Consider the following 19,230-nt stretch of genomic DNA (forward strand, 5'->3'; position numbering starts at 1 on the left):
AAGGTAAGTTTGTCCTTATAACATAAATGTTATATTTAAAATGAGAAAGGGGATACTCTGTATCTCCCCAGCACTCTCCATAAGGTGGGGTGTGCTGGTCTCACCTAATAAATTGTAAAAAGGATCCAAGATCCTTTCTACCCTTGGGAAACTGTAGTTCTCACAAGGTTAGCCTGAGAAAGTTAATATGGGAGCCTCTAGGGCAACCCAGCAACAATAGGCACTTATTGCCAAAAAGTTGTCATACAGGATAACGTTTAAAAGACACTATGGAGAGTCTTAAAAATGACACCCATAAAAAGAGTAAAAGATTCTAGGAGTGTGGAAAAAGGTTCCCACTCAGAGGTATGAGGAAAAATAACCCACCAGTAAAAGCAAAACGTTCTGGGGTTGACCCAGATCAGGAAGATTTATCATTGCTATGAAAACCTTAACTAACAAGCAGTTGTGTTGAGAGTTTCTGTGGTGGGTCCAAGTCCAGAGCTGCTGTAACACCCCAACATCCAACCCCCCCCCCCAATGTATATGCACTCTGCAATAAGCATAATGCACAACAACAAAGAAACAGTCACTGAAGGCAATACCTCATATCACATCAGACGGGCAATCTACTTCAGGCTCTGGCGCCCTCCTCCGTGGTACTCCAGCCGAGTGTCTCCTATCACTGCGGCTGGCTGGCGCACAGGTAGGCCGCGAAGAGCCTAGTCCACATATAGGCCAGACAAGGGTAAAGATGAGGGAAAAGGCAATGGCAACAGTAGAAAGTAACAATAGCAATATACCCCCGCCCCACCACACACAGCCCTCAAAACTCTCCTTTGACTGGTCCAAATCTCGGCTGCGTGCTCCGGGTCCCCCCACCCTCCCAGAGTATAGCAGTATGAACTATTTAAACCTAAGGCTCGACCAACTCCCAGAACCAATCAGCCTGCACAGAGCTAGAGAGACGCTTGAAGGCACTGCATTCTAGCGAGCATAGCTTGGCGAGTAGGGCCCTCTAAATGCACTTGGTGGGTGAGGTATCGGTTTTCCAGTTAAGGACCAGGAGCTTGCAGGCTGCAAAGAGCATGAAGTGAATAAGCTTACGGGTCATGGGATCCTCATGCCATTTCCCCCCTGAGCGCCAAACAACATCGGTCAGGGGCCATCTCAAGCCCTGCGCCTCCAATATGTGCAACCTCTCTATGTATCATGCGCCAATATGCTTCAATCACCAGGCAGGACCAAAGGATATGCCCCAAGGTGCCCAACCCCCCACACCATCACCAACATGCAGGTGTGTTTGTGTGTAAAACCAATCTTATATAGTTTACTGGGCATGTAGTACAATAGCTGAATCATTTTATACTGAATCTCCCTGTTCTGAATGTTAAATGAAGCCACCGGAATGAGGTCAAAGTCGTAAATGTCCCCTGAGTCAAGTGTAATCTCCAGGTCACTGGACCAGAGTCGCTAATGTATGGTTCTGACAAAATTATTGCGGGCGCAAATGACATAGAATGTGCGCCAAGTGTTGGAAAGTCGTTGTGTTTTGCTGTATTTCAAGTTTGCCGGCTGTTGGCTCAGCCTGACCAGATTGTTCTGTAGTAGCCCGACCACCCGGTATCGGTACTCAGCTTTGCCACCAAGGGCTCTATATTAAGGGCATAGAGGAGGGGGAAGTACATGGGGATTGGGTGGCGTCGACTAACTATATGCGCAGCTGTGATGTGTTGATTCGTGGTTGGTGGACACCGCCGGGTGCCAACGTGGGGTGGGCAGGTCAGCTGGGCTCATCCGGGAGGTGCTGTCCGGTCAGGCGTGGTCAGTGTCATTGATGGACGTCTTTCTTGGCTTTCTGCCCTAAGGGCCATGCACACCCCATTCATTAAACGCTGCAATGTCAGTTGCTCTGTAAATCCAATGTTAGGTTATTCTACAGGTTAATAAAACACACGATGAATGTGCATTAGGTGGAGTATTTTGGTGATACATCAAGACAGGGTTGCTGTTATCCTGTTGACTAGGGATCATAGGCCACGGGGTTGGGTCTCAGGACACGGGGTAAGCTGTCCGAGCTTTGGGTCTCGTTACATGTAATGACGGATGCTCTTACACAATGTTGGTGCAATATTAGGTGTCTTCTTTTACAAGCGTCAATAATCTGGGGTGAACTGGTGGGTCGTGGGACCTATGAGGGGGCACCTCTATCCTCTGGTTATGGCCGGAGTTCGCTGCTGGGCTGTAAATAATTCAGGTGGCTGTAGTCGTGGCCATGTGAGCTGCGGGGGAACATGAATGCTTGAAGCGGCTCCAGCCGAATTGGGGGAGGTGAGGCGGTGTAGTTCGGCCTTTGCTTTCTCTGGCAGGCTTCAATGGGAAGGGAGGGGAGGTGGCCTTGGATATGCCCACAATGATGGTCTTCTCGCAAGCTGCAAATTGTATTGAAAACGAAGGGATTCGTATAATGTAAAATGGCTAAAGGGTTACACGTCTACAATCTTTACATCAGTACACAGTCATTTCAGAACACTTTAATTATATCAACAGTTCTATTAGTCACTACAGGGTAAGTATTTGCAAGATTAGCAGCGCTAGCATCATATTGTAAACACGATACGTGAGGTAGCATTAGGGTTGGTGGAGCACGCAGGAGCAACAGATCAATACGGTTGACCGCAGTAATACACGTTTAACTCGTACATTCACATTTGATGGCATTCTATGTATCTCATTAAACAATTTACAAGAACTCACAATACTGTCGCGCTTGTGTTCCTTTGCACTCTAGCAGCATCAGGGTAGTCATGGCATAAGGACTTGGTATCACTCTCTTTACATTACCCCTCGAGAAGCACATAGTAGGAGGCCAGGGGCACTGATGGGTGCACGTAACTGAGGGGGTTTGAGTATCGTGACCATGTTGTCACACAAACACATTTTTCTATTCGGGCAGTGTTTGTAGATTATTGACACGGGGGTCGTGCAGAAGGAATATCATTGTAATGCAATATATATATGTATATATGGATGAACAGTTTCTTGGTGTGGGATTGAGGCTTTTGCTTCATCGAGGACGGTTTACAGTTGTTTTCCAAGCCAGCCCCGCTGCCCGGGTCACGCTGAGGATAATGATGCACTGCGGAAGGTGAAAGATACAGTGTTTGCTCTAACACTAGCTCATGTCCGACTGTTCGTGGGAACGGGCTTTCAGCGGATCTGCCAGGAAGCGGAGGCAACAGGGTAGGCGAGGATTCTCTGAAGGTGGGGGCCGTGCTGCAGCGCACATGGAGTCATGTCTTAAGATGGCTTTCTGATTTTCAAAATGGTTTCCTGTGCCTAGCCTAATACAGTACGTTTGGTCAATGTGTCGGCCAGTGGTCCACCCACCACCTGGGCCCTGGTGGCAGGGGGGGTCCCCTGACGAGTCATAGACATCACACGGAGGGGATTGCAGGGGAGGGGGGTTTCTTTGACCTGTTCTCCCATACAGGCCTCATTACAAGTTGGGCAGTGTGGCTCAAGATGGCGGTAACAGAGTTGCTGTCGCATTACTGCACCGCCCAACTGTGGATTTGTCAGTGGGTTGAGGGAAAATTTTGGCAGAATTGCAGCTGGTGGTAATTCTGCCGAAATCCCCATGGCGTCCTCTGGACTCTATAAATAGGGACTAAAACCACATACCACCACGTGTAATTTGATGGTAATTCCGCTGGACCAAGTGGTAGTATTGGAAAATCTGTTTTTGTTATCTTTACCACTGAAATACCACCAACATGTCAGGAGGCCCTATGATATGATATGATATGATATGATATGGTATTTGTAACGCGCCTATAAACAGGTGTTTCAAGGCGCGACGAGGCAGGGAGGGGAGGAACAAGGGGAGACGGACAACGATCCTACTAGGCCAGGTGTCATTCAGATCGCGCAAGTGCAGGGGTGGGGGAGGGGGAAAAGTGCAAGGGGAAGGGGACGGGGGGAAGTGCAGTACAAGGTAAGTGGCGTAAAGTAATAATTAAATAGGGCCAGCTGGTGGCAAGTGCAAGCTAAGTGCAGAACAAGTGCTGGGGAAGGGGGGCCTGTAGGGATACAGAGACAGTCCCGCAGTGCAGAGGGGTTCCAGGGCATCAGTGCAAGTGGAGAGTGGCTGGGCCCAGGGCCGAGGCCGTTTAGAGAGGTCCAGTTGCAGGATCAGTGCAGTTTCAGTGAAGAATATTAGCTGTTCAGCAGGGGAGAGGGAGAGAGAAAGCAGAAGCAAAGAGGAAGGTTTTGAGGTGCTTCCGGAACCGGAGATGGTTCTCCTCGAGTTTCAGGGAGGCAGGAAGGCTGTTCCAGAGGGAGGCCCCTGCCGCGGAGAGAGATCTACCCCCAGCTCGTTGCTTCGAGAAGCGGCTGACCCTGAGGGAGTTGGAGGCGGATGAGCGAAGGGCTCGGGAAGGAAGATATTTGGGAAGAGAGAGTTGAAGGTATTTAGGACCCAGGCCCCAGAAGGCCTTGTGGACAATGCACAGGGTTTTGAACTTTATCCTCGCAGCCACTGGGAGCCAGTGTAGAGATTTCAGTCCTGGAGAGATACGATCCCTGGGCTTGAGGCCAAGGACAAGTCTTGCAGTTCTGTTCTGGATGAGTTGCAGAGGGTGGAGAGTGGAGGCAGGCAGATTAAGTTAGAGGCTGTTACAGTAATCCAGCTTCGAGAGAACCAGGGCTCGGGAGACAGTGAGCTTCTGGGGGAAGGAGAGGAAGGGAAGAATACCTCTGAGGAGGTGCAGCTGGTAGTGTGACCTCTTGGCGACGTCAGAAATATGAGGAGAGAAGGAGAGTGTGGAGTCGAAGATGACCCCAAGGTTTTTTGCCTTGCAGGTAGGAGCAGGGAGGGGGCCAAGGGAGGCAGGTCAGAGAGCTGCAGGGAAGGAGGGAGTGGGAGTACCGATGAGTAGAAACTCAGTCTTACTGGCATTAAGGCAGAGGTCATTGGCGGCACAACATTCTTTGATAGCAGACAGACAGACAGTCAGAGATGAGGGAAGGAGAGGGGGCGGCTGAGGGTAGCCTGAAAATGAGCTGGGTATCGTCCGCATAGCACTGTAAATTAGGGCAGAGAGCGGCGATGCGGTGGGCAAGGAGTGCCAGATACTGGTTGAACAGCCAGGGAGAGAGATTAGATCCCTGGGGGACACCACATGTGGAGAAAAAGATGTCAGAGAGGAAGGACCCCAGTTGGACCTGGGAGGGTCGATTTGAAAGGAAAGAGGTCAGCCATGCCAGAGCCTGACCAGTGATACCCAGGTTTTCCCGGAGACGGTTGAGCAGGATGGCATGGTTGACAGTGTCAAAGGCAGAGGAGAGATCGAGCAGAATGAGAACACACGGAGTGTTGGAGTCGAGGTTCAAGAGCAGGTCTTCACGGATGTTCAGGAGAGCAGTTTCCGTGCTTCTGGCAGCTCTGAAGCCAGATTGATGGTCATGAAGACTACCAACAGATTCAGCATGGAGGTTAAGCTGGGAGATGGCCAGTTTCTCCAGGAGCTTACCCAGGAAGGGAGTGATGGAGATAGGGCGATAGTTAGCCGGGCAGGAGGGGTCGGAAGAGGGTTTCTTGAGAAGAGGGTGCACAAGGGAGTGCTTGAGGGGGGAAGGGAAAACTCCAGAGGCGAAGGAGTGGTTGCAAAAGTCAGCCAGGGCAGGAGCCAGGGAGTCGATGTGGTCCTTGATAGTTTTGGAGGAACAGGGGTGAACCTGTTTAGACAAGACTTTCATTGATCGGACTTGTCTGGAAACCTCGTCAGCAGAGAAAGGTGGAAAGGCAGAGAAAGAGGGAGGAGGGGTGACTGCAGAAGGGCCAGAGGAAGAGCCGGGAAGGGAGGGAGGGAGGTGAAAGGAGGAGAGCGAGGACAGGATGTCCTGAGTTTTTGAGATGAAGTGAGAGGCCAGTGCAGTGCAGAGGGCCTGGGAGGGGACAGGAGAGGTAGAGACTGCAACAGGGTTGGCCAGCTCCTTGCAGATTTTAAAGAGTTCGGCGGAGTTGTTTGATGCCGCAGAGATGCGGGCTTGGATAAGGGCTCTCTTCTTGGTGAGAATGGAGAGCCGGTACTGCCTTTGGAGCAGGCGGCAGGCCAGTTTGTCAGAGGATGAACATGATGCACGCCATTTCCTCTCGGCAACCCTGCACTTGCGTTTTAGGGTGACGAGATCCGAGTCATACCAGGAGTTACATTTGGCTTTGGGCTTCAGGCGGATTCTCATGACGGGGGCAAGGATATCAAGAGTAACAGATATAGCAGAGTGGAGCATGGAGAGGGCTGTGTCAGGGTGGGAGTCAGCCGAAGGGGCAGGGGGGGGCGAGAAGGTAGCAGCGAAAGCCTCAACTGACACACGCTTCATGGGTCGGATGACCGAGAAGATGGGTGGCAGTGAAGAGGGTGGCTTTGCCTGTGGGGTAGGGAGGGTGAGGTGGGAGGATAGGAGAAAGTGATCACTCCAGGAGAGAGGAGTGGAGAGAGGGACGGAGAGGGGAAGGTCAGAAGAGATCAGAGCATCAAGAGTGTGCCCAGCAGAGTGAGTAGGCCCAGACGGGAGAATAGAGAGTGAGAGAGAGTCGCAGAGGTCACGAAAGAGACCATTGGGGGGACTGGAGGCATCAAGGTGGATGTTGAAGTCGCCAAGAAAGAGGAGTTGAGTGGTTGAGGACAGGAGTGAGGAGGAGAGGTCAGCCCACTCGGAGAGGAAGGAGGAAATTTGACCAGGTGGCCGATAGATAGTAGCCAGGGTAAGGGAATGGCTAGGAGAGAGAGAGAGAGAGTCGGCAGACAAGACATTCAAAAGAGGAGTAGGTCTGCGTAGGAGTGACAGTGGCAGGAATCCACTCAGGGAAGATAAGGGCAACACCACCCCCTGCACGGTTAGGCCTGGGCATGGAGAGGATCTTGTAACCGTCAGGTAGGAGTGTGTCAAAGCTGGTGGCAGAGCTGGCTGTGAACCATGTCTCAGTGAGACAAAGGACGTCGAGGTCCAGTTCCTCAAGAAGGTGACAGATATCGGAGGAGTGCTTGATGGCAGAGCGAGTGTTTAGAGTGGCAATGTGGAGAAGGCTGCCATCCTTGAAGAACTTCCGGGGAGGGGTACAGATCAGAGGTACGCCCTGCGGAGGTATTGAAGAAGGAGGTGAAGAAGGAGCACGAGAGGGGGCAGGGAGGGAGGGTAGAGGCAAGGTAGCCAAGGATAGAGGAGGGGGGACAGCAGGAGAGGAGAGGAGAGGAAGTTGATGAGGCGTGGGAAGCGTCTATCGAAGAGGTGAAGGTTGGCCTGAGGGCCTTGGACCAAGACGGTCCCATTAGCGTAGACATTAATGATGGCCTTAGAGGAGCGGAAGGGGGCCAAGAGGACATCCCAACGGGTGCCACCATTAATGGGAGAGGAGGAGAAAGGAGAGAGCACAGAGACCATATGAAGGGTCCATAGGTCAGGCGAAGGCACGAAAAAGAGGATGTCAGTGAGAGTTTCCTTTAGAGCCGGCATTAGTGTAGGTGTCAGCGATAGGGAGGCCAGGGTTGGAGACCAGGATGTCCTTTTTAAACTTTTTCCTACCAGATTTAGTGAGGAGAGCAGGATAGTCAATGGAGAAGCAGTTAGAGAAGATAGGCGAGACAGAGAGCACCATGGAGTAGAAGGGAGGGGAGGGGGGGGAGACAGACGAAACGAGAGCACGCAGACAGGAAGTGAGCGGCAAGCACAAGTTACCACAATTAGAGCAAACAAACAGTAAAGCGTATTAGGTAACCGGGCCACCTAAGTTTGAGAATCCTGCGAGGGGAGAAAAGCACCCTAGTTTACCACAGTTCAGAGCAAACAGTAAAGCATATTAGGTAACCGGGCCACCTAAGTTTGAGAATCCTGCGAGGGGAAGAAAAGCACCCTAGTTTACCACAGTTTAGAGCAAACAGTAAAGCGTTAATTTTGCTTAATGTACACATTCATATCCTGCAGTGATATCGGGACAAAGGGAAATCGAAAAAAAGGTTTCTGGCTTTGAGATGAATTTCAAAATCAAAGGGATTAAATGTCTCGGAACCCAGAAATGTCATGGCTTTTGGAGAACATCTTTACCCTTTCCGCTGGCCCATTGAAATCTTGGATTATCAAGGGGTTAAAATCACATCTTTTCTGGAGGAACTTTTCAGAGAAAATATTAATTTGTTATTTAAAGAGTTCACTAAAGACAGATGGCAAAATAAAAATGAAACTAATACCAGGAGTTTGATATATTTGCTCTTCCTATCAGGATACCTTTGACCGCACTACACATGCTACAACAGAAGCTTTTCAGATTCATCTGTATTAAGAATACAGCAAAGGGTCAAGCGAAGGTGATAATTGCAGTAGTCATGACCGGGGGATTGGCTGTGGCCTGCATCAATATTTAAAATGGGAGGGTGAGATATCGGTATTTTCGGCTTGGATGTGCTCTGATCGTGCAATGCACTCGGTGTGGAATGAACAGGCAGTGGCCTGAATTACCCTCATCCTTCTTAGACTCGTTAGCTGCATGCGTGGTGCTTCGGACGGGTCTCACTTAACCTCTACTCAGTCCACCTTTTTCATTGAAATGCGGTTCTCTGCTTGTGGATGGTGCACAATGGAATTAGCCTTTTGTCCCCAGGTTAACCCTGATTTCAACCAGGATTGACTGTATGAGCATTTGGTTCCATGTGATTTCATCGCCTGCTTTTACATCGCCAGGCTTTTAAACGTGCACATTCCATTGAATGTGCTCATGGGTTTTTTTTGGTTTTTTTTGGGGGGAGGGCCCAAATCCCCTACCCACACTTATTTTTTACTATTGCCCACTCACCCAAACCCTTATTTGCCCTTTCCCACCCAAACCCTTATTTGCCCTTTCCCACCCCCCACACCTAAAAAATTGATGAGCACATTCGATGTAATGTGCACGTTTAAAAGCCTGGGGATGTAAAAGCAGGTGATGAAAGGACGTCGTACCGAGCATTTAAGGTTTGGGAGTGGTGAGGCCTCAGGAAATTACCTACATTTTATCATCATTGTGTCCCTTGGACATTTGAGTATTGTAAAAGAGCTTTTGGATTAAATGATCAGAAAAGATTTCAGTGCGCCCAAATTCGCCACTGTGTTTGAAATCTTCAGATACAGACATCAGGATCTCACCATGCTGCTCAACTGGAGCTCCTGCTTTAAGGTGGCATCCCATAAATCATCGAACTTGCAACTGAAAAAAGAAAGCTCTACTATCTGCTTTAGCTGGTATCTACCACCTTCCCAAATCCATAATCTTATTTCCAGATGTGTAGGAGAGATAATAGGGAGGTGGAGAACTTTGCACAAATGTGGTGATGCGAGGTCTGAACTAATCAAATGTGGAGACCCTCAAGGATCCTGTATCTCGCCCACTCTACAACCTCTTCATAAGGTCCTTATTTCATTTCTTGGAATCTCTAGGCATTGCATATACCAACTATGGTCAGGTCCTCATCCCCCTAACTGGGGATTATGAGGTTGACAAGGAATCCCTCAATTCCATCTATGCCATGATTCAAACATGGATGGCTGAAAATTGGTTATGCCTAAACAGTGAGAAGATGGAACTTCTACTCATTGGCTCACCAGGAACACTCAAGAAACTTGATGTAAAATACAGCTCCTTCTTGGTCGATAACGCCTCCATCCCTGTGTCAAAGGTAGTAAAAACTTTTGGAGTTTACCTTGACTCTAACGCTATTATGGTTAGACAGGTTAACGCCATTTCATCTGCCTCGGCCTACCACTCAAAATTGATCACTGTAGCCAGACCATTCTTGACGCAACAAAATTGCCTCACCATAACCAGAGCAATAATTGGGTCCCGGCTTGATTATTGCAATGCCCTTATGGCAGGAACTTCTGCAAAAAACATCAGGAATCTTCAGATGGTACAAAACAATGCTCTCATAGCACCCACTGGCATTTCAAAGAGGGACCACATCTCAGCCACCAGGAAATCTGTTCATTGGCTCCCTATCAAGGAACGTATCATCTTGAAGTCTCTCGCACTCCCCCACAAATGTCTCCATAACTCAGCCCCCTGCTACCTCTCTCAAAGATTCACCTTACCCTCCACTGTCAGACCCACAAGAACAGCCTACAATGACCGTCTTTCCATTCCCAAGAGCGTTAGGGCGCAAGCAGGTGGGTTGAGTTTCCCAGTCATTGCAGCCACCAATTGCAACTCACCCCGTCCCCCACCCCGCCAAGTTAGGGGCATTGAGTCACACACAGCATTTAGGAAAGCAATGAAAACATTTCTGTTTGTCTAGTAGCAATCCCAATACACTGTGTGCCTGACCGTATATACTCAACTGTTTGTTCTGCTAAAGTTGAATTAAGTCTTTCTCAATCACCTATGTATCATGCATATATCACTGGATTCCCTTAGACTATTGCTCCCTGTAACCTGGGCATTGCCTCTGTCCGTGTAACTAAGACATCTCCTTGAAACAGCGCCTTGATGCCTCTGGTATCAAGCCTGATGCTGTATCAGGCTTTACAAACCCAAATATCCTAAAGCTCAGGTTTACCGGAAAGAAGTTCTTGCAAAAATAAAATTGAGTACTAACATTCAATTGCTGATGTGAATCACCGGTCATAATCTTAGGGTAGGTGATGATGAGATCTATGCAATTTATTTATTTATTTATTTATATAACGCACCGAGCCCTGGGGCATCTGGGCGCATGATGAGACTATTTGGCCGAACTCATTGCACATTTACTTACTATGGCAACATTGCCTTTGGCACCCTGCTGGAAGGACCCAGAATGCCAACTAATAAATATGTGGTGGTGCATAATTTGGGAAATGCCATTCACAGCACCCCTCTTAAATTGTACAGAGATAATAGAATCTTGTATTTGGGCCTCAACTGTTCACATTTCTTTTTCATTTGATGGATATGTGCAGATAGCTGTACAGGGGTAATTAGAGGTGCTTGTGAGAGGATAAAATGTTGTTAAAAAGCAAACTATAATCAAGTGTACCATCCCCATGGTGGAATAAATTGCTAGCCTATACTGTATCTGTTGTTGGTATAGATACAGTATGGGTTGTTATAGTGACAACTTGTTTGATGTTCTATTTTTTCGGTTTTGGTGTGGATATTGCATGATATCAACTCTTTAAATATCTTGTTGGTGAGTTGACCACAAAACCTTTAAAGTTTAAAAATAAATAAATGTTGAAAGCCTTTTTCTGCTTGTTTTGTTTTTCTGTGTCAGAGTAGAACTAGAGGTCCATTACTGTTGATAAATATGCATTTCATTTTCCCCCCTAGGCCCACATACCTCTTTGCTGAGTGAACATTGGGATGGATAAAAACAAAAGGACTTTGTCTCAATCATTGGGCAAGGTCCGATATAATCCATACACCACGATGCCTTCTCCTCCAACTTCCCCGGATCATATACCTGGGTCGGAAGCACCGGAAACTAGCAGCACTTTCAAGGGACCAAATAAAAAGTATCCAGTCATCAAAGAGCGTGGCTTTTATTCTGATGTTTTGACTCTTAGTGCTGCTAATCGTCTGGGGGTAAGTATGAGGCATTGGTCTTTGTGAAGTATTTTAGACAACGTGGCAATGGTGTATTCCTTTTTGCAAGCAACCAGGGTTTTGAAATGGAGCTATAGCAAGAGATGACTCATCAGAGGAGCTGTATTCGGAGAGGAATTTTGCCCCATGAATTAATTTGGACCAAGAATCCTTTAGATACAAACTGATCTGTTGGGGGTGTGGGGGGATAATCTTTTAAGAGCAGCTCTTTTGTTTTCAGTAGATTTAATAGTAGAATTCCATTCTGTTGGGATGGGTATCCTAAATGTTTAGATTATGATTATGTGAGAGGTTAATAATTTCTGATAATTTTGAGAAGGCACAATCTGATTTGTTTTGTTCTGTAGTCTACACAGCCTGCATCATCTAACTCTTCATGAGATGTCAGAAAAAGTATGTCATGACAGGCAACAAACTTTGTGACTATCTCGGGGATTGTTTGTATGCCTGCTGCTAAAGTGTCTAGTAGTTTTGATTTGTGCCAGTATTGATATCTATTTTATTCCTTTCCTTGCATCATAACTTTCTCTGTCCAATTTATGTTGGCCTCCTGGATTCAACTTCACTAGAACTCTTTGCTCATGGTGTTGACTTTTTTTCTCAATTTCTCCATCGTGGCCTTTCACGTAGGGTGTCACACTTGTGATTAAGAGATCCTCAGCATGTCCTTCATTATGCATTCTCCAGTAGATCCCGATTAGGGGATTCTCCATCAGCTTTATTCTAAGACTAGTAACCTGACTGATATTATACAGTAAAAGCTTTGTTATTCAGGCATTCTTGGTGATCCAATGATTCTGGATAAGCAAATATGAGAGATAACCAAATGTCAGTCATCTTTGTGTGTGAATGCTGATTAATGGAGTAAATAGACGGGACAACCAAGCTTTTTGGCCTTTTTGCTCTGTTTACCTGCACTCTACTATCCAGATATTAGATTACCCAGGATGGATACGTTGTTACTCAGCTCTTTGAACTCAGCTCTCTCAAGTCCAGCCGAGGCTGATCCCGCACCAAACAGCTCAGCTAACAACAACTTCCATGCCGTGAGAGAGCCTATTTCTTCCCCATCCCCTGCCATACTGCCATCTTGCCACGCTGTCGTTTCGGCATCCGCCCATTTTTGGAGATCCCGCCACCAGACCTCCACTAGCGGCTTGTGACATTTCTTCCACTCCATGGCTATCCTACGTTTGACAAGCACATAGGCCAGATCTTTAAGTTTCTCAACATGTCGAAGCTTACGCGCCCTGGGATACCCTCCCAGCAGACAAGCCCAAGCCGAATCCACCTTAAGTGTAATACCCCTCCCTGCCAGCCTCCGCGCCACTTCACCCCAGTAAGTTGCAATCACTGGGCACGCCCAGAACATGTGTATCATGTCCGCATTCTCTTCGTTACACTTGGGGCACGCCTGGCGCCCACTACCTAGGAATTTGGAAATTCTAAGGGGGATCATATATGCCCTGTGCGTAATATAGAGCTGTATCTGCTCGAACCTGGCGTTCCTCGATACCTTTTTGTGGTACCCCAGGGCGCGCTCCCACATCCCATCCGACATCGGGGCCCCCATCTCTGCTTCCCACTCCAGTCTAAGGTGCCCCAAATCCTTCCCAACCTTTGTCATCAACATCTCGGACAACCTAGAGACCTCGTGTCCACCCTCTGATGCGTCATACATCGTCTCCAGCGTGGCATCCGGTTCATCGGCCAAAGTAGTTTCGGGCCACGTGCTCCGGACCTCCCGGACCACCCTATGATATGTTACATATTGACCCCCGTGTAGTCCCGACCCTGCCTCCAGTTCATCGAACTCCAGCAGGGTCCCATCCTGCCAGATGTCGCCCATAGTGATCAATCCCACTGACTCCCAATACGTCCGGATAATAGTTCTCAGCTGCCCGTCCTCCTTTGCCAGGGCGATCAGAGGTAACTGCGGCATACACGGCAAGGGGTCACCCATCATCCGACAGCCACACCGCCATATATTCCTGCCAAGGGCTAGTATCTTAGGACGCTCTCTCATCCATGAGCCAGTCACCCAAATCACTTCCCGCAGATAGAAGGGGGAACAGTCTTTCCCTAGCAGCCTATGTTCGGGGGTCTCTTCATCTGAAAGCCACCTGGCCACATATTGCAGTTGCGCCGCAATATAATAGGCCTCAAAGTTCGGCAGCTTCACGCCACCTAAGAGTTCTGCAATTTCCATAATGCGACCCTGTTGCGCGTGCCGTGCCACAGGAAATTCCTACACACGCTATGTAACCTAGCGAAAAACTTCCTAGGTATCATGTACGGGATGTTATTAAAGTAATGCAGGAGTCTGGGCAGCACCACCATTTTAAGCATAGCTCCGCGACCCATCATAGCTAAAGGCAATCTTTCCCAGAACCTCATGCACCTCTCAATCTTTCCCACAGCTAGTTTAGTGTTATACTTGTGTTCTTCCTCGGTCGTGTGATACACGTCAATGCCCAAGTACCGGAAGGAGCTCGTTGCCCACGGAATCCGCAGCACCGGCAACCTCTCCGCGGGTATCCCCACATAACTGCCCAGCGGGAATAATACGGATTTCTGAGGGTTAACTGCTATGCCGGACAACCAGGCGTACCTCTCCAATACCTCCAAGATATACTGCAAATTCTCTTCTGGATGTTTCAGGTATAACAGCATATCATCTGCATACAGGGATATAAGATGGCACTCTCCTCCCACCTCTATGCCCACCGGATCATACTGCTGCCGGAGGTAAACTGCTAAGGGTTCGAGGGCCAGTATGTACAACATTGGGGACCAAGGACATCCCTGCCTGGTACCTCTGCCTAACTGCCATCTATCTGACACTACTGCACCCGTACGGACCCTAGCCAGAGGCGCACTATATAATAACTCGGCCCACCTCATGTAGCATGGTCCCAGTCCGAACTGCCCCAAAGCCGCCAGCAGCCATGGCCATCGGACGGAGTCGAACGCTTTAACCGCGTCCAGCGCCACTATTGCCATTTCGCTGTCCTCACTGCCCCCCCATTCCACCACCCTGTGAAGGCGCCTGTGATTGTGAGTAATATTCCTGTTCGGGACATAGCCCGTCTGGTCAGGATGGATCAGCTTGCCTATTACCCTCCGCATTCTGGCCGCCAGGACCGCTGTCAGGATCTTGCTGTCCTGGTTCAGCATCGACAGGGGCCAATAGGAGCTACAATCATGCCCCGGTTTATTGGGTTTGTGGAGCGGTACTATAATCGCCTCCCTGAGTGATTCCGGCAGCCGCCCCACCTCGAACGCTTCATTAAACATCTCCAGCATGGGCGGGAGCACCTCCTCCCCATACGCTTTATAAAATTCACTGGGGAACCCATCTGCACCTGGGGCCTTACAAGTGGGTAGCTGCCGCACAATCTCCTGCAGCTCCTCCAGAGTGATCGGAGCATCCATCTCCTCTCGCTCTTCGTCACTTATCTTGGGCAGGCCTATGTCTTCAAGTACTACCTCTATCTCTTCCCGGCTTCCCCCCTCTCGATCCTCATATAATGTCTGATAAAATTCTGCGAATGCTCCATTCACCCCTTCCTGGGTGTCCTGCTCCACTCCCTTTTCAGTGATAACTGATCGGATCGGGGATCTTGGGGTCTCGCTCTTATACAGCCAAGCAAGAAGCCTGCCCGTCTTGTCTCCCCCGGCATGCAACCTCTCAATATACTTCCTGTAATTCAGATTACAAAGCCTGTCCCAATGTTCTGCGCACCTCTGTTGCAAATTAATGACCTCCTCCATGTCCGTCTCCCCCTCCCCCAGCTCTCTCTCCAACTCAATCTCGGCCCTCCGCAGATCTGCCAGGACTCCTCCCATTAATCCTTTGGATTTAACAATGGCAACCCCCCTCATTACAACCTTAAAGGCCTCCCACAAAGTACCAGCCGACTTGACGCTGCCTGTGTTCGCTTCAAAGTAAGCAACTATCTCCTCCCTCACTTCCTCTCTGAAGACTGGATCCCTGAGCGCTTCCGCCCTAAGGCGCCATGTTGGAATTCGCGCACGTGGAGGAAAAAGCTGCCAACGCATGACCAGGGGCGAGTGGTCCGAAAGGACTCTCGCCCTGTAGTCTATCTGGTCACACTCCGCGACAACGTCCGGAGTGGCGAAAAAGTAATCCAGCCTTGTGTGTAACTGGTGCGGGGCCGAGTAATGCGAATATTGCCTCACGCCAGGGTGTCTCGTCCTCCACACGTCTGCCAGGCCTAGGTCTACCAGCAGCGCCTGCAGTACCCTAGCCGCCGGGCTGGGCCTGTCCACCCTGTCATCTGACCTGTCCTCCTTGGGGTCTAGTACACAATTAAAGTCCCCTCCCCAAATCACAGGACCCCCCATCCCCTCACCCAGTCTAGTGGTCAGTGTCCTAAAGTATGTCGCCGTGTCACGGTTGGGGGCATAGGTATTTATGACGCACACTACTTTATTTTCCACAAGCCCCCTTACCATGACCAGCCTCCCATCAGACTCCACAACCTCCCCAAGTAGCTTAAACGGGACATGTGGTGCAACCCAAATCAGCACACCTCTAGCATAGGCAGAATATGTGGATCCAACTACAGTCCCTCTCCACTTTCTCCCCACCAGTTCCAGTTTATCCCGTGTCAGATGTGTCTCCTGTAACAAGGCGATATCTATCTTTTGTCTTTTTAGGTACAACATGACCTTGTTACGCTTAAGGTAGCTGTTAAGCCCTCTAACGTTCCACGTTAGTATCCTAAGGTCCCCCATGATGCATCAGTAGCTCCCATCCCTTTCCCAGGTCCACTCGCCTCCCCCCTACCGCAAGGGCCCCCATCCCCAGTTTCTCTTCCAGGCTCATATAAAAACTGACCCTCCCCACCCCCCTAACCCAACCAACTGCCCAGCTCCATCCCTGGATCTCAGGCATCCCTGTGTTCGGTTCTCTCTGGAACCCAAGTAGAGAACCCGACAGGGTGTCACCCCACACACCGTGACTAACCTAAACTCAAACTGGGGTACAAAGAACAGTCCCCGGAGGCTCCCCTCCCACAATTCCGTATCCGCACACATGGACCATGTTTCGAAGTCCTAACGCATACACTACCATAACAAAGTCCCACCAACTATATTCCAGTCCCAATATTCATCGCCCAACCGGGCCCGCAGCGTCACTTATCTCTTCCCGTTCCATCCGCCATCCGCTCATCTGGCTCTTGAGGACAATTTTGTGCATCGAGCCATTCCAAGGCCTCCTCCGGAGTGTCAAAAACCAGTGTCTTAGTCTTAAAGAATATCTTCAATCTGGCCGGATAGAGCAACATATACTTGTACCCCGCTGCCCGCAATCGCCTCTTGACCGCCCCAAAGTTCATGCGACTACGCTGCACTTGCAGGGTGTAGTCGGGGTAAGCAGTAATGGTCGCCTCTCCTCGCTGTATGGTGCCCCCCTTACGAAAGTGCTCAAGGATCCTTTCCCGATCCCGATAGTTAAGGATCTTGGCGATCACAGGCCTAGGTGGGTTCCCCGGCGGTGGTCTTCTGTTAAAGGCCCTATGCGCCCTCTCCACCGCAAACCCCTGCGACAGGGCTCCCCCAGTGATCTCCTGCAGCAGCAAGTTCTCAATAAACTCCGTGGGGTTCTGGCCTTCAGCCCCCTCCGGCAGGCCCACGATGCGAACGTTATTTCTCCGAGCGCGTCCTTCCGCCTCTTCGGCCCTACTTTCCAAGTTACCCACCCGCTGCACCAGGGCATGGATATCGCTCTTATATGCAGTGCAGTCCACCACAGTAGGGCCCATCTCTTTTTCCAGAGTTTCCGTGCGCTCAGCAAGGGCTCGTACATCCTGCCTCAGGAGGTTCACGTCCTCCTGCACCGCCCCGACCTGTAGTTCCAAAGCAGTTTTCAATTCGACCACAGCAAGTTGGAGCTTGGTCTCCCACGTTGCCTTCAGGTCCGCGATCGCAGCGAGGACCTCCTGGTTCGCACCCCCGGCGGCCATCTCTTTGGTCTGAGCTTTATCCTTGCTCCTGGCACCTTCCAGGCCGGGCGACGTCTTGGCGTATTCGTCGAGCGTAGGCTGCTTATTCTTCGCCCTCAGAGGTTTGTTCGACATATCTCCAGTCAGGAGCGTCCTTCTGGCAGCGCTCCGGTCCAGGCCAGGGAGGCACCGTGCCCATACACCACGACTCAGTTGAGAGTCCCAGCTCGCCCCACAGCCTCGGGCACCGCTGTTGTACGGCGCTCCCCCCAGATGGGCTAGGTCGCGCTGCCCCCTTTGTTCCGCTGAGAGGGCGCACGTATGCTGTGGTCCCAATCCACCGCTCCTTTGTCCCCTCGTCAAGCGGCGGCGGCCATTTTGTCGTCAGTCGTGATCTCGCCACCAGTGCTTCATTCGGCTCTTAAGTACACGTGCGCACCACGCACCTGTGTAAAAATGTGTCCTCGCGTGCAGCCGGACTTCATGTTCACAGTCTTCCCACTTTCTGCCAAATCACAGCGGTCCTTGCGCGGTATCAGTCGGATTATGTACGGATCAGCGGGAGCTCCCGTACAGGCACGTCCTTTCACATGGCTTCCAAGCCACGCCCTGAGACAACATTGTTAACACTGATATATATGTACATTATTCTACATATTAAAATGTTTTTATTTACATTTTAATATTTACCCAGCTTTGTGTATTCTCAAACAGGAAGAGGAACCCTGTATTTGCACTTACTTTTGATCAATGTCTTATAAATAACAGTGTTTGTGACATCTCACATTTAGTTGGCAGCTTACAACTGAGAATTTAACCCACATAGACAATATTGAGATATATATCGAATATCCCTATTTAGCCCAAAAATATTCATATGAATTTTTGGTCCATATCACCCAGCCCTACAGGTGGCTTGTTACCAAGTTCAGTTCAAAAAATTATCCTTGGGGTAGTTGTTGGGGATAAGGTCCGAAAACTCACCACCCAGGTGAAAATAATTGACAGGAAATATGGCCGTTTTTCGCGTCTAGCAGCCATAAAATTCTACAAAGGAAAAGTGGTTCCGAGGTTGGCATACGGATGTGAGGCAATGCCATCGATTCCCATGACAATTTGGCCAAAATTGGAGGCCTATTTTTGGCGAAAAATTCTTCAGCTTCCCAATTCCACATCGGTTTCGGTCATCAGAAGAGAACTGGGAACACTCTCCTTGAAAGCTGCCATCGAAGCAGGTGAAATGGCTCTGTTCAGAAAAGTAATAATGCAGAACTTGCCTCCCCTGTACAATATAATCAAAACTGAAATTGCAGCAGGAAGGTGCAAAACTCTTACAACTTGGGAGGCCAAGCAGCGTGCCCACTTGGACGACATTGGATGTTCTGAAGACGAACTGATCCGAAACCCCACAAAAATAAAACAGAAAATTAACCAATTGGACTGGATAGAGACTTTAGCATCAGCGGGAAAAAACAAACTTCTCATTCATCTAAATCTCCAGCCCAAATAACTGCATTCAACCACTGAAGTCCTAAAAAGATTTCCAGACAAGGCCCTACGATCCATTTTCCTGAGGTCTCGTCTCAACTTACTTCCGACCAACGAAATAAGGGCCATCAGGGGCCAGTCGAAACCAAACCATTGTCGCTTATGCGAAACTGAGCA

The 19,230-nt window shown here is 49.4% G+C and overlaps 1 protein-coding gene across 1 annotated transcript in view; it reads left to right on the forward strand.

The window, feature by feature from the left end:
* DNAH1 (dynein axonemal heavy chain 1) overlaps window positions 1–19,230 on the forward strand; it is a 3,604,831-nt gene that overhangs the window by 106,910 nt on the left and 3,478,691 nt on the right. Inside the window, exon 2 of the mRNA XM_069644003.1 lies at window positions 11,318–11,572. Coding sequence (XP_069500104.1) covers window positions 11,351–11,572 — 222 coding nt within the window. The 5' untranslated portion in view covers window positions 11,318–11,350. The remainder of the gene's footprint in view (window positions 1–11,317; window positions 11,573–19,230) is intronic.

The sequence above is a fragment of the Ambystoma mexicanum genome, chromosome 2p (genome assembly GCF_040938575.1).
Source record: "Ambystoma mexicanum isolate Mex_15411 chromosome 2p, UKY_AmexF1_1, whole genome shotgun sequence".
NCBI lineage: Eukaryota > Metazoa > Chordata > Amphibia > Caudata > Ambystomatidae > Ambystoma > Ambystoma mexicanum.